The 12,485-nt window shown below is 36.7% G+C and overlaps 1 protein-coding gene across 1 annotated transcript in view; it reads right to left on the reverse strand.

The window, feature by feature from the left end:
• The window catches only part of LOC148942958 (cubilin-like), a 405,682-nt gene extending 393,683 nt beyond the window's left edge, over positions 1-11,999 (reverse strand). Inside the window, exon 1 of the mRNA XM_089102575.1 lies at positions 11,926-11,999. Coding sequence (XP_088958701.1) covers positions 11,926-11,999 — 74 coding nt within the window. The remainder of the gene's footprint in view (positions 1-11,925) is intronic.
• Between the last annotated feature and the right edge of the window lie 486 nt (positions 12,000-12,485).

Consider the following 12,485-nt stretch of genomic DNA (forward strand, 5'->3'; position numbering starts at 1 on the left):
GTGTGTGTTTCTTTTCTCTGTGTGGATGTTGTCTCTGTGTGTGTGTGTTGTCTCTATGTGTGTTTCGTATCTCTGTGTGTGTGTGACGTCTCTTTGTGTGTGTCGTCTCTATGTGTGTTTGTCATTTCTGTGTGTGTGTCTCATCTCTCTGTGTGTGTTTACTCTGTGTGTGTGTATCGTCTCTGTGTATGTGTCGTCTCTATGTGTCGTTTCTGTGTGTTTGTCCTCTCTGTGTGTAAATCGTCTCTTTGTGTCTGTCATCTCTGTGTGTTTTTTAAATTTTTGGGTCACCTGCCGGAGACTCTGGGCGGGTGGGTGCCCCCAAATATTGTCCCAAATTCCTCTCTCAATTTAGCACTTGTTCAAGGATGTCCAGCGTCTCCAATAACTTTCCCAATAGTATCTATTCATTGTCTCAGCTCAGTTTAGAAAATCTGTGCCAATTTCCTCTTTTTCAAATTTAGGGTCACTTGCCTAAGACTCTGAGCAGGTGAGGTGGGCACCTCCAAAAATTTGTCCCAATTTCCACTCTTGCCTTAGAACTTATTCACGGATACCTAAAACCGTCAACGGTTAGACTGTTGCCCCTAGCGGTAACCATGCCATGCTCTGCACACATATCAACAATATATTTTTTGTTTTTTGTTTTCCGTTTTCACAATGGGGTCCCAATCGAGCTCATGTCCATCGCTTAGCATTCAGGTCTTGACAAATAAAGCCCAGATAGTCGGACCCCAACGCTCCAATCTGAACACTGACTAAGACCCTAATTCTGAGCTAGTGAATTTCAACCATTCAGGCTGGTGGACTAAGACCCAATTCTGAGCTAGTGAATTTCCACCATTCAGGCTGGTGGACTAAGACCCCAATTCTGAGCGAGTGAATTTCGACCATTCAGGCTGGTGGACTGAGACCTCAATACTGAGCCAGTGGAATTCCACCATTCAGGCTGGTGGACTACGACTCCAATACTGAGCTAGTGGATTTCAACCATTCTGGCACTTTGACTTTTCATTCCCAATTAAGTTAAAAAAATAGGCATTTTCAACTAGAAATAAGGAGCATCGTTAAAAAACTAAGACGAATGGAAATTATCCAGTAGATGAAGTTAGCTACCCACTCCGATAGACCTTTTTCTTTATGTTAGACTTTAACTTTTCATTCCCAATTAAATTAAAAAATAAGCATTTTCAACTAGAAATAAGGAGCATCGTTAAAAACTAAGACGAATGGAAATTATCCCGTATATGAAGTTAGCTACCCCTCCGAAATACCTTGTTCTTTATGTTAGACTTTGACTTTTCATTCCCAATTAAATTAAAAAATAAGCATTTTCAACTAGAAATAAGGAGCATCGTTAAAAACTAAGACGAATGGAAATTATCCCGTATATGAAGTGAGCTACCCCCCTCCGGAATATCTTGTTCTTTATGTTAGACTTTGACTTTTCATGCCCAATTAAATTAAAAAATAAGTCCTATCATCTTGGAAGTTATTAATGTAGTTGTTAAGCAGAAAAATACTTCATCAAACTTTTATATATTTGCTCAAGGTTGAATGGTATTATGGCTAGGTGGATGAGTCCGAAAACCATCTGAATTTATTGTGAGCAGGAGTCATAAAACTCCTGGAATTAATTGAGGGGGGGAGTCATTGAACTCTCGGTAACTAATAAAATCATTAAAATCCCCAAAAAAATTACGCAGAATATCCTCGCTTTTTGAACTAACACCATGTAAAGAAAAAATCAAACGGCTTAAAACAACAGAGCCCCCTCAAACCCCGTGAAGTCATTTTAAAAGGTATAACAATTATTTATTTAACAGCTAAGACCCCAATACTGAGCTAGCGGATTTCAACCATTCTGGCACTTTGACTTTTCACTCCCAATTAAATTAAAAAAATAAGCATTTTCAACTAGAAATAAGGAGCATCGTTAAAAACTAAGACGAATGGAAATTATCCCATAGATGAAGTTAGCTACCCCTCCGAAATACCTTGTTCTTTATGTTAGACTTTGACTTTTCATTCCCAATTAAATTAAAAAATAAGCATTTTCAACTAGAAATAAGGAGCATCGTTAAAAACTAAGACGAATGGAAATTATTCCGTATATGAAGTTAGCTACCCCTCCGAAATACCTTGTTCTTTATGTTAGACTTTGACTTTTCATTCCCAATTAAATTAAAAAATAAGTCCTATCATCTTGGAAGTTATTAATGTAGTTGTTAAGCAGAAAAATACTTCATCAAACTTTTATATCTTCGCTCAAGGTTGAATGGAGTTATGACTAGGGGGATGAGTCCTAAAACCATCTGAATTCATTGTGAGGAGGAGTCATAAAACCCCTGGAAGTCATTGAGAGGAGGAGTCATTGAACTCTCGGTAACTAATAAATTCATTAAACTTCCCAAAAAAATCACACGGAATATCCTCACTTTTTGAACGAACACCATGTAAAGAAAAAATCAAACGGCTTAACACAACAGAGCCCCCTCAAACTCCGTGAAGTCATTTTAAAAGGTATAACAATTATTTATTTAACAGAAATCCTTTCCTTCAATTGAACTGAAAAAATACAAGAATTATTTATTTAAAAGACAGTCTCGCTTTTTTGAACGAACACCATGTAAAGAAAAAATCAGACGGGCTTAAAACACTAGAGTGCTTCAAACGGAACTTTGAAAATCAAGAGAATGTAAAAGTTACAAGGTAAACCACGGCCCCTTTGGGAGCCTAGAGAACCTTTGAGGACTGGGGGGTTCCTTCGGGGTTGGGGTGGGGGGATCGGAGCCCTTTGGGGTTGTGGTAAGGGACCTCACGGCTAAACCACGACAAAGCACTACTCTCGTGGAACTCAATTCCCATTTAACTCAACCCCCGTGCTACGGTCTCCCCCTTGGCACTGCCCCCCTGTATAACCGAAACCCCCGTGGAACTGTATCCCCTTTAACTGAACCCTCGTGCAACTCAACCCTCCATGCAACCCATCCCCTTCAAAACACTTTTCAGCCATTTCTTTTTAAATTGACAATACTTTTCAAACGTTACTTGTGTATAATACAGATCACATCGGCGAGGTAAAGCTAGGTCAAGTCACAATGTCATTCTATCGTTACTTTTCAATTAAGCTATTGAATACCTTCTAGCAATGTCTCTTGTAATCGTCAAATCTATTAAGTATCTGTGCATATTCTTTGTATTGTTGATGCAAGCATCCCATTCTTTAATTACCCGTGAGGCATTCTTAACCATCGCAATACCTTTACGTAAATATCTTTTCGCAAAAAAATCGCAAATCTCGTAAACTAAAGAAGTAATTACCCTTTTCAAAAACATTAGTCCTTCTATTAATGAACCCATGAAACGAAATCAGTCTTATAGCATCACACAATGTCGCTCCTAGTTCCAAAAATGGAATGCATGTAGCGTTCGTAGTAATAGGTTTAAAAACCTATTAGCCAAGTTAAAAAAAAACAAAAAAACTACTAATCAATTTACAGATGAATGACCACGGATTTAACCTAAAAAAAAACTTATATATCATGAACTAGAAACCTACGTCAGAAAAACTTGTCCTTAAATTGCGTAAATCTCTTGGCAAAGGTGTAATGCCCTGTAGAACCTGTTTGGTACGGAGGGGCCATAGAAATGGTACTTCCTTCTCTACTTAGATCCTCTCACGTAGTCTCCTCCCCCCAACCCCCACTAGAAAACATCCCTCTTGAAACCATCTGTATATTTCTCAATGACCAATAATATATGTAAACAATGGGACAAAATCCATAGCTTTCAGCCCTTCCCCTGAGGGCTTTGGGGGATTAAGTCATCTTCAAAGACATAATTATTAGATTTTCGACTATGTTGAACAAAATGGCCATCTCAAAACTTTGATCGATTGACTTTGAGAGAAAATAAGCGTGGGAGGGGGCCTAGTTGCCATCCAATTTTTTTGGTCACTTAAAACGGGCACTAGAACTTTTAATTTTATTTTAATGAGCCCTCTTGCAAAATTCTAGTACCACTGCATCGATACGATTATCCCTGGAAAAAAAAACACGTATTCTTCTGGCGTAAAATACAAATTCCATATTTTTGCAGATAGGAGCTTGAAACCACTACAGTAGGGTTTTCTGATGCGTTGAATCTGATGGTATAATTGTCATTAAGATTTTATCACTTTTATGGGGAGTTTTCCCCTTTTTCCGAACATAAAAACGAAAATTTTTTCAGGCTCTTAACTTTTTATTGTCAAGACCAAACTTGATGGAACTTATATATTTGAAATGAGCATAAAAATGCAACTTTTTGACGTATCTATCGGTATCAAAATTCCGTTTTTTAGAGTTTCGGTTACTATTGAGCCGGGTCGCTCCTTACCTACAGTTCGTTACCACAAACTGTTTGATAACAAAATAGGGGGACTAAATGATACATTTGAAACAAAGTCATGGAAACCTAACCTACCCTCCCTCTCCCTCCATATGCAAATATAGTCTATGGCCCAAATTATAGAAGTCCAATGCATTCTGTCTAAGTCCAATGCATTGTTTCATCTGTCACCTTTTTTTGTAGCTATGGAACCGGTTTTCTGAGATGTGACCTTAGCGTAATTCTTGAACGTGTTTCGAATAACCGACAAGTACCAGATTAAATTCTATTTCAGTATAACTGTAGCGATTCGAGGCCAAATTGTGTCTACCTATGGCACTAAAATGTATATAGCAGCCAGTTTCAATTTATTAAAACAATCACTGAAATATTACAAGGAAAAAAAAAGAAACATCACAGCCGCAATTCTAATTCAGAGTAATCCTATGTAATAATTGGCCCTATATGTTATCTTTGTGTTACTAGGTGTGGTGGCTACCTGAAGCTACTCACAGCGGTTCCATTATTATTGTGTTGACCAATGTCAATGGATATCAAAGATTTTTATTTATCTATAACAAGAGCAGTAAAGAATTATTTTTTCTTACTTAAAAAGTTTAAATAATTTAGAAGCACTTCCTTAACATGGTTTAGGAGAGACGAATCAAAAGCTAAGTGAGCGATAGGTAGCTCATTTGAGCTGAAAAAAACTCCATAGACTACAAGATTAAAAGTAACAGATGATAATACTAAAACAAAATAAATAGGCCCTCTCTCTCGAAGATTAACAACCCTTGATCAGTTTGATGTACATATAGCCAAGTAACTGACTCGGCTTTGTATGCTGTCTTCTCATGTGAATTCTTTACTGATTTGACCTTTTTAGTTGCGTAATACTAGACCAGTACTTTGACAAACTATCCTGAATATCGGTTGAGACAGCGGCCAAGGTTGTATCAAGGAGGGTTAGGGGGTTTTGACTCCCCCCCCTCTCCCCTGATATGTCTGTCCGACCTGTAAAAACGTAACAAAAAAATTAATAAAACAATTTTTATGCGTTTTTCAAAGTTTTGTTGTAACCCCCCCCCCCCCCCGAAAAAATAAACCGTGGATACGACCCTGACAGCGACCACCGTGCTTGGAAATATTGCTGACTGGAGAATCTATTTGCGATACTCTTTCGTTAAATGACAAATTTGCACCTAGATAGTAACACAAGTCATTAAAAAGTAAAACAGAGCAGCTTAGTCAATTTTAGTGCAACGCAAAACAGAAACAATTCTGCTCAACGTATATACATTCAGCAGTTGCCACCTGTAGCCAGAAAGTACTATTTTAACACTATTTCATTATGTTTAACACGGACTCAAGGTTGCCATCTGTAGCTTGAAAGTGTTATTTTAGCACTATTACAGTCAATTTTTTTTTACTATAGCACCGAAAAACTGTCGTATAGCACGCAAATTTGGGCGATTCTAGCGCTTTTGGAACTGACCGAGGTGGCAACCCTACCAACGGTATGCTTGGCTAGCTTTGACCACTAAAATGTTCAAGGAACGATTGCAAGATCGCAACAGATTTAAATTCTAGCCACCCCTCATTTTGAATAATAAACTTAGCATGTGATATGAGGTGTCTAGCCAATTAAAACCGACCCAACCCCCCTCTAATGGACAAAGTTCCCTGAAATATCCCCCCCCCCTATGAAAATTATACACCAGGAAATTTTCCTTAAATATAAAATTGAGAAGCAAAACGGAAAGTAAGACAAAGAAAGAAAAATTAAAATAAGAAGGAATTCTTGAATATTCTAACTGTGTTCCAAAGTTAATTTACAAAAAAAGGAAGTTTTTCTGATGAAAGTAAAGGTGAGTCGAAACTTAAAACGAACAAAAATTACTGCTTCACGGTTTATGCAACATATTTATGTTAAACTCTTTCAAACAATCTTGCTTGTGATATTTCTCTATGTATGTACAATTCTGAAAAACTAGAGGTTTACTGAAAACACAAACGGACGCAACAACTCAGGAGTAGAAACAGGAAAGCCTTTAAGTGGACTTCAGCCAAACCCTTAATTGGTTTTCAGTGGTTATCAGTGACGATTTTGCTAAATGCCCAGCATGGAAAAGCCCTCTGATTAGTTGAAAGTGATGTCTTGTGATTACTTTGATCTAATCAAAAGACATTCATGATCCTTTCGGTTCGAAGTTGGCACTTCTGGTACAGTTTCTAATACCCGTCATATATGCGCGTGTTCATTGACAATGCACAAGCGCACTGGCCTATAATAGCGATACCATTTAGTCCCATTTTTAAAATGACCGTGATACTTGTGGACCACTTTTGTAACCCAGAGTATCTTTCCCATAACCAAATGTACATATCAACATTTCAGTGGATACCCACTTAGTCCTCGAAGATAGTTTTCAGAGATTGAATTCGGGTAAAAAAAAAAAAAAAAACTGTGAAAACCAGGAACAAAACCCCAAGTTGGGACAAAACCCCATAGGCTCTTATAAAATTTTAAACGGGTTCTAATACTTCAATCGAACATAATTTTCTTCTGATGTTCCCTAAATGTTCACAAAGCCTTTCCACTAGGATATAGATATTATTACAAATAGGATTGTTAATAAATAAACAACTGTATTCCGCAAAGCCTCAAATGTCTGACATTAAATGGTTTGAATCAAGGGGTTTTATTTTTGTTAATACGCTTACCTGACGTCAATATCGCTTCCACAACCCAGTGTACATAGACATAAGAACAAGTATGTAGTTAAGCATCGCCCCATTGCTAGGAAACAACTGAATTAGACACACAAACTATTGTGATAAATCTTAATATTAAGAATAAAGAGGTGTGTATAAATCTAGTAATAAGAGAAGCTGGTATTATTGTGGAAAATGGATATTTGATACGAGATAGGTCAAAACACGGAGATTCTGTAAAAGTAAATCGTTGCGTAAATTCAAAAATAAAGAAAAATCAAATTCAAATTACCTAGTTGCATAACAAATTTTAGTTTTCAATGACGCATTAGGGGGAGGATCGTTAGGATTACGCTAGATCAAAAACCAGGCTCAAAAGCCAAGGTGAAGCATTACTGCCACAATTGCTATTACTACTACTACTGCTGCTGCTGCTACTACTACTGCTACCACTACTACTGCTACTACGACTACTACTACTACTACTACTACTACTACCAATAAATCACCACAGCATCAAGCCGCATGAAGCCAACACAGCTGCGAACGCTCCTTCCCATCCCAATCTGTTCAAAGCCTCCCTCTTTACAATCTCCCTGAAAGTTCCCATTCTCCTTAAATCTTTCCTTACGGCATCCTTGAACCCTAACTGAGGACGATCTGCTTTTCCTTTAGCTATTGACGGTTAGCTGAAAAGGATAATCTTCGGTAATCTGTCATCCTTCATCCGCAGAACGTGCCCTAGCCACCTCAATATTTCTCTCATTATAGCCCTAAAAAGGGGGATTGAACCACACTTACATTGTGTATTTTGATTTACTCAACTACAATTGTCGTTTCTAGAAAATATTGTTAGGAAAATTTCGATTTCTTGGTCCGGTGAACAATCCCTGGCCTGCCGAATAAAGTTCCTAGCTGATTAGACGACCAAAACCAAACATTACCACCTTTACTGCTATTAAATAAAAAAAAAACAATTTTTTCAAATGAAAGAAAAGAGCAAAATTAAAACCTGAAACGAACAGAAATTATCTCGTATATGAGGGGGGTTGCCCCCTCCTCATTAAATCTTTCTTCCCGTTAAAGTATTTTATAACTCTTTAAAAAAGCTTCTTATTCTAATTAAAATGAACCTTGTATTTCAGGAGTCGTTCTTACGGAACTGGGACTAAAAAGTAAACTTTAGCGTAAACAGCAAGGTATTGACGAGAGGCCAAATCCCCTTACATATGAAATAACTTCTGTTCGTTTTAAGTTTTAATGTTGCCCCTTACTTTCTTCTGAAAAAATTTGTTGTTTTAATTTCATTTCTGATCGTTTTTCAAATAATAACAGGAAATCCAGCTCCCCCCGATTGAAAATTCCCTTCTTCAGAAAATTTCTTAAAGTAAAGTTTCTCCTATGTAAAATACCCCCCTGGCAAATTTCCCTAGGATATTTCCATCCTCACTGAAAATCCCCCAGGAAAATTTGTTGCGAGGGATCTCGCCTGAAAAATTCTCCTTACCATACTTTCATTTAAAAAAAGACTTTAATTTCTGATCATTTTCCTAATCATGTCGGAAATCCACCTTCCTTGGGAAAAATTTCCCGGGAATTCCCCTAATTCCAGTAGAAAGGTGCCCCGCGGAGAATTTTTCTTGTGGAAATTCCCCCCTTCCTCTGAAAAAAATCCACCAGGCAATTCCAACCCCGCAGTAAATTTCCCCCGGAACATCTCCACATGTTAAATTTAATCAGTAAAGAGAATGTAAGACCAATAAAAAGAATTTCTTACAGGAATTTTGGCAATTTCCCGGGAAAGCTCACCCCCGAAATATTCTCTCCCCAGAGAAAATTCTCATCGTGGAAAATTCCCCCAAGCAGAACCCTCCCTTTACAGCCTTTTCCCCAGGGTTTGTGAGGAGTCATGTTATCCCCAAAGGTATAATTATTGGACCTTTCAACTATGTTCAACAAAATAGCTATCTAAAAATTTTGATCGGAATAATTTTGGGAAAAGGGGGCGTGGAAGGGGACTTGCTTCCTTCCAGTCTATTTGGTCACTTAAAAAAGGACTAGAACTGTCAATGTCCGATAAACTGAGCACCCTCCATAGTTTCTACGATCCCTAGGTAGGGTTGGGGAAGAGAAGGGAGAATGCTCCCCCCCTTTAATAGAGAATATACTTTTCTCGTTTTGGGTTTGAATCTAATTCTTTACTTTCGTAATAAAGGCGTAGACCAGAAATACTCCCGGAAATCAAAAGGATCAGATTTCAATTTCTACCCCCGTCCGTAGAACTAATTATGTATTTGCATGAAGGAAGCTTTAGCATTAAAATACACCTCTTGAGGCATCTGCTCCCCCTTCCTGGGTACAAAATAATCAGAGGACCCTAATGCAGAGGCTTCAAGCTCTTATCTACAAAAATGCGGATTTTTTTTTTTTTTTTTTTTGCTAAAGAAAGATCACGGATGTGTATTTGTTTTTGGTTATACCAGGGATGATTCAAAGAGTCAAAGAAAAGAGCCCTGTAAGATCCAAAGAGGGATTAATCGGACAAAATTAAAATTTATAGTGCCCGTTTTAAGTGATCACAAAGACTGTAGGGCTGCTACCCTCTTTCTACTTTAGGGCTGAAGAAGAGAAGCACCTGTCCTCCCGAAATATTTTTCTTGCATCTTCCAGTATTTTCGTTGGCCTTATAAAAGCCCCATAAAATCCCGATTTTCTTTTATTTGGTTTTTTATTCTTTGTACATTCAAACTTAAACAATTGCTTGATTATATGGAATAAAAAGTTCTTTCAATTTTAAATTTACTTGGTTTTGACTTAGGGTATGACTCTTGGTTAATTAAATTAAATTAAAATATAAGGATATCGCAATGCTAATCAAATTTACACATAAGAGTGATTCTGCCTTTATTTAGGTGATCTTCCAAGCAGTTCGTAGGAAATGTTGGACATACATAAAGTGTTTTGATTTAATCAGCTAGGCGTGTCGTTTCCAGGGAGTATTGCCAAGAAAACTTTGATATTTTGGGCTGGCGAGCCATCCCAAAAGGCTCCTAGCTGATAAGACAAAGAGGACCGCCTTTTCTACTATTAAATAAAAAAATTCAAATGAGAGTAAGGAGCAACATTAAAACTTTAAATTAACATAAATTATTCCAGGGATAAGGGGGTTACCCCCTTTTCAATACCTCGCTCTTCACGCTATTATAGAACTTTTAGAAAAGCTTCTCGTTCCAATTAAATGGCTCTTGTGTTTTAGGAATCGTTCTTAAAGAATTAGGACGAAAACCAGAATTTAGCGGAAAGATTGAGGTATTGAGGAGGGGCAGCCCCCCTCAGATAACGAATAATTTCAGTTTGTTTTCATGTTGATCTTTAGTTTGAAAGAACTTTCTTGAAGAACATAACTTGAAGAATTTACTTTGAAGAACATAATTTGCACTTTACTGAAAAAAAAAAAAAATTAATGTGCATTGTCAGGTTAATAAACATCTGCTGATATTTATTCCTTAAAATGTTAATAATATTTGATTTATTAAAGTTATAAAAATAAAAACATTTAAATTTTTTCAGTAAAGTACAAACTATGTTCTGACCTTGGGAAGGCATAGGTGTTAAAAGCCCTACTTGTTAATTTCTGCTCGTTTTGAGTTTGACTCGGTTATTTATTGCTATTTCTATTCGTTTTGAGTTTCATTTACTAATTGACGCTGATTACTGGTAGTTTTGCGCTTGATAGATTATTTTATTCTGTTTTTGCTCATTTTTCGTTTAAAGGAGTTCTTTAACTTTCTTTGAAAAAACTAACTTTGTGGAAAAGTCTTTTATAATCAGTTTCTGTTCGTTTTATATTGACATAGTCTATTCAGGAAAAATAAAATAAATAATATTTTAAATATTTTTGGTTTTTCTTTAAGAATTTTATAGCTTGGCCTGCTATTTTTGAGCTGGAGAAACTTTTTCAACAATTTCTAGCAACATACACCCTTTTGAAAATCTTGACAAAAATAGTATTGTTTAATTTAATTTTGTACCTCCTAGTTGATCTTAAAAATAAAACAATACCATTCGCAAAAAATCTATTCATGGTCATTGGCAGATTGGATACACTCACCCTCTTTTGATTCAGTTAAATTTCAAGAGTAGAAATAGTAATAGAAGTAGCCCCTAAGTTTGAACATAACACCCTCAGTCATTCTTGGAATATTGCTGAGATGTCTTATTGGCAATCATCATACACACAGTGCTTTTTTATTTAATCTTGAGGGGACATTTAGTTTTTAAACATAATGGGCAAATTACATTACTATGAGGGGTTGACCCACGCAATAGCCCTAGAGGTACAGTTACAAAACCGTTTAGCTATGCTGAACAAAAAGGCTATCATAAATTTTGGTTGGAAGTGTTTGGAAAATTATGAGCTAAAGAAGTGGGCTGATGGCCCTCCAATCACTTTTGACTCTTAAAAAGGGTACTAGAACTTTAAATTTCCAATCACAATAGCTCCTATAAAATATCAATAATGTTTTTAGCTATGATTCAGCAGCGCTGCCTATGATATTGCTTATATACCATTTTAATACTTGCATGCGTATAATTTTTTTCGTTTATTTGAAACTCCCAAGTGGGAAGGGCTTATGCAACTTGAAACAGGGTCCAATACTTCAATGAAACAAAATTTTCTTCTGATGCGTCCTAAATGTTCACTAAGCTTTTCCACTAGGGTATAGATATTATTACAAATAGGATTGTTAATAAATAAACAACTGTATTCCGCAAAGCCTCAAATGTCTGACATTAAACTTTTGAATCAAGGGGTTCGATCTTTGTTAGTATGCTCACCTGACGTCAATATCGCTTCCATAGCCAAGTGTACAAAAACATAAGAACAAGTATGTAGTCAAGCATCGCCCCATTGCTAGGAAACAACTGAATTAGACACAGACTAATGTGGTAATTCTTAATATTAAGAATAAAGAGGCGTGTATAAATCTAGTAATAAGAGAAGCTGGTGTTATTGTGGAAAATGGATATTTGATACGAGATAGGTCAAAACACGGAGATTATGTAAAAGTAAATCGTTACGTAAATTCAAAAAAAAAATTGAATTCTAATTACCTAGTTGTATAATAAATTTTAGTTTTCAATGAAGCCTTAGGGGGGAGGATCGTTAGGATTACGGTAGATCAAAAGCCTGGCTCAGAAGCCAAGGTGATGCATTACTGCCACTATTGCTATTACTACTACTACTACTACTACTGCCGCTACTGCTACTGCTACTACTACTACTATTACTACTACTACTCTTAATCACCACAGCACCAAGCCGCAGGGAGCCGACAGGGCTTCGAGCGCTCCTTCTCCATCCCAATCTGTTCAAAGCCTCCCTCTTTACACTCTTC

The sequence above is a fragment of the Artemia sp. Qi Xiang Cuo genome, chromosome 16, assembly GCF_049724085.1.
Source record: "Artemia sp. Qi Xiang Cuo chromosome 16, ASM4972408v1, whole genome shotgun sequence".
NCBI lineage: Eukaryota > Metazoa > Arthropoda > Branchiopoda > Anostraca > Artemiidae > Artemia > Artemia sp. Qi Xiang Cuo.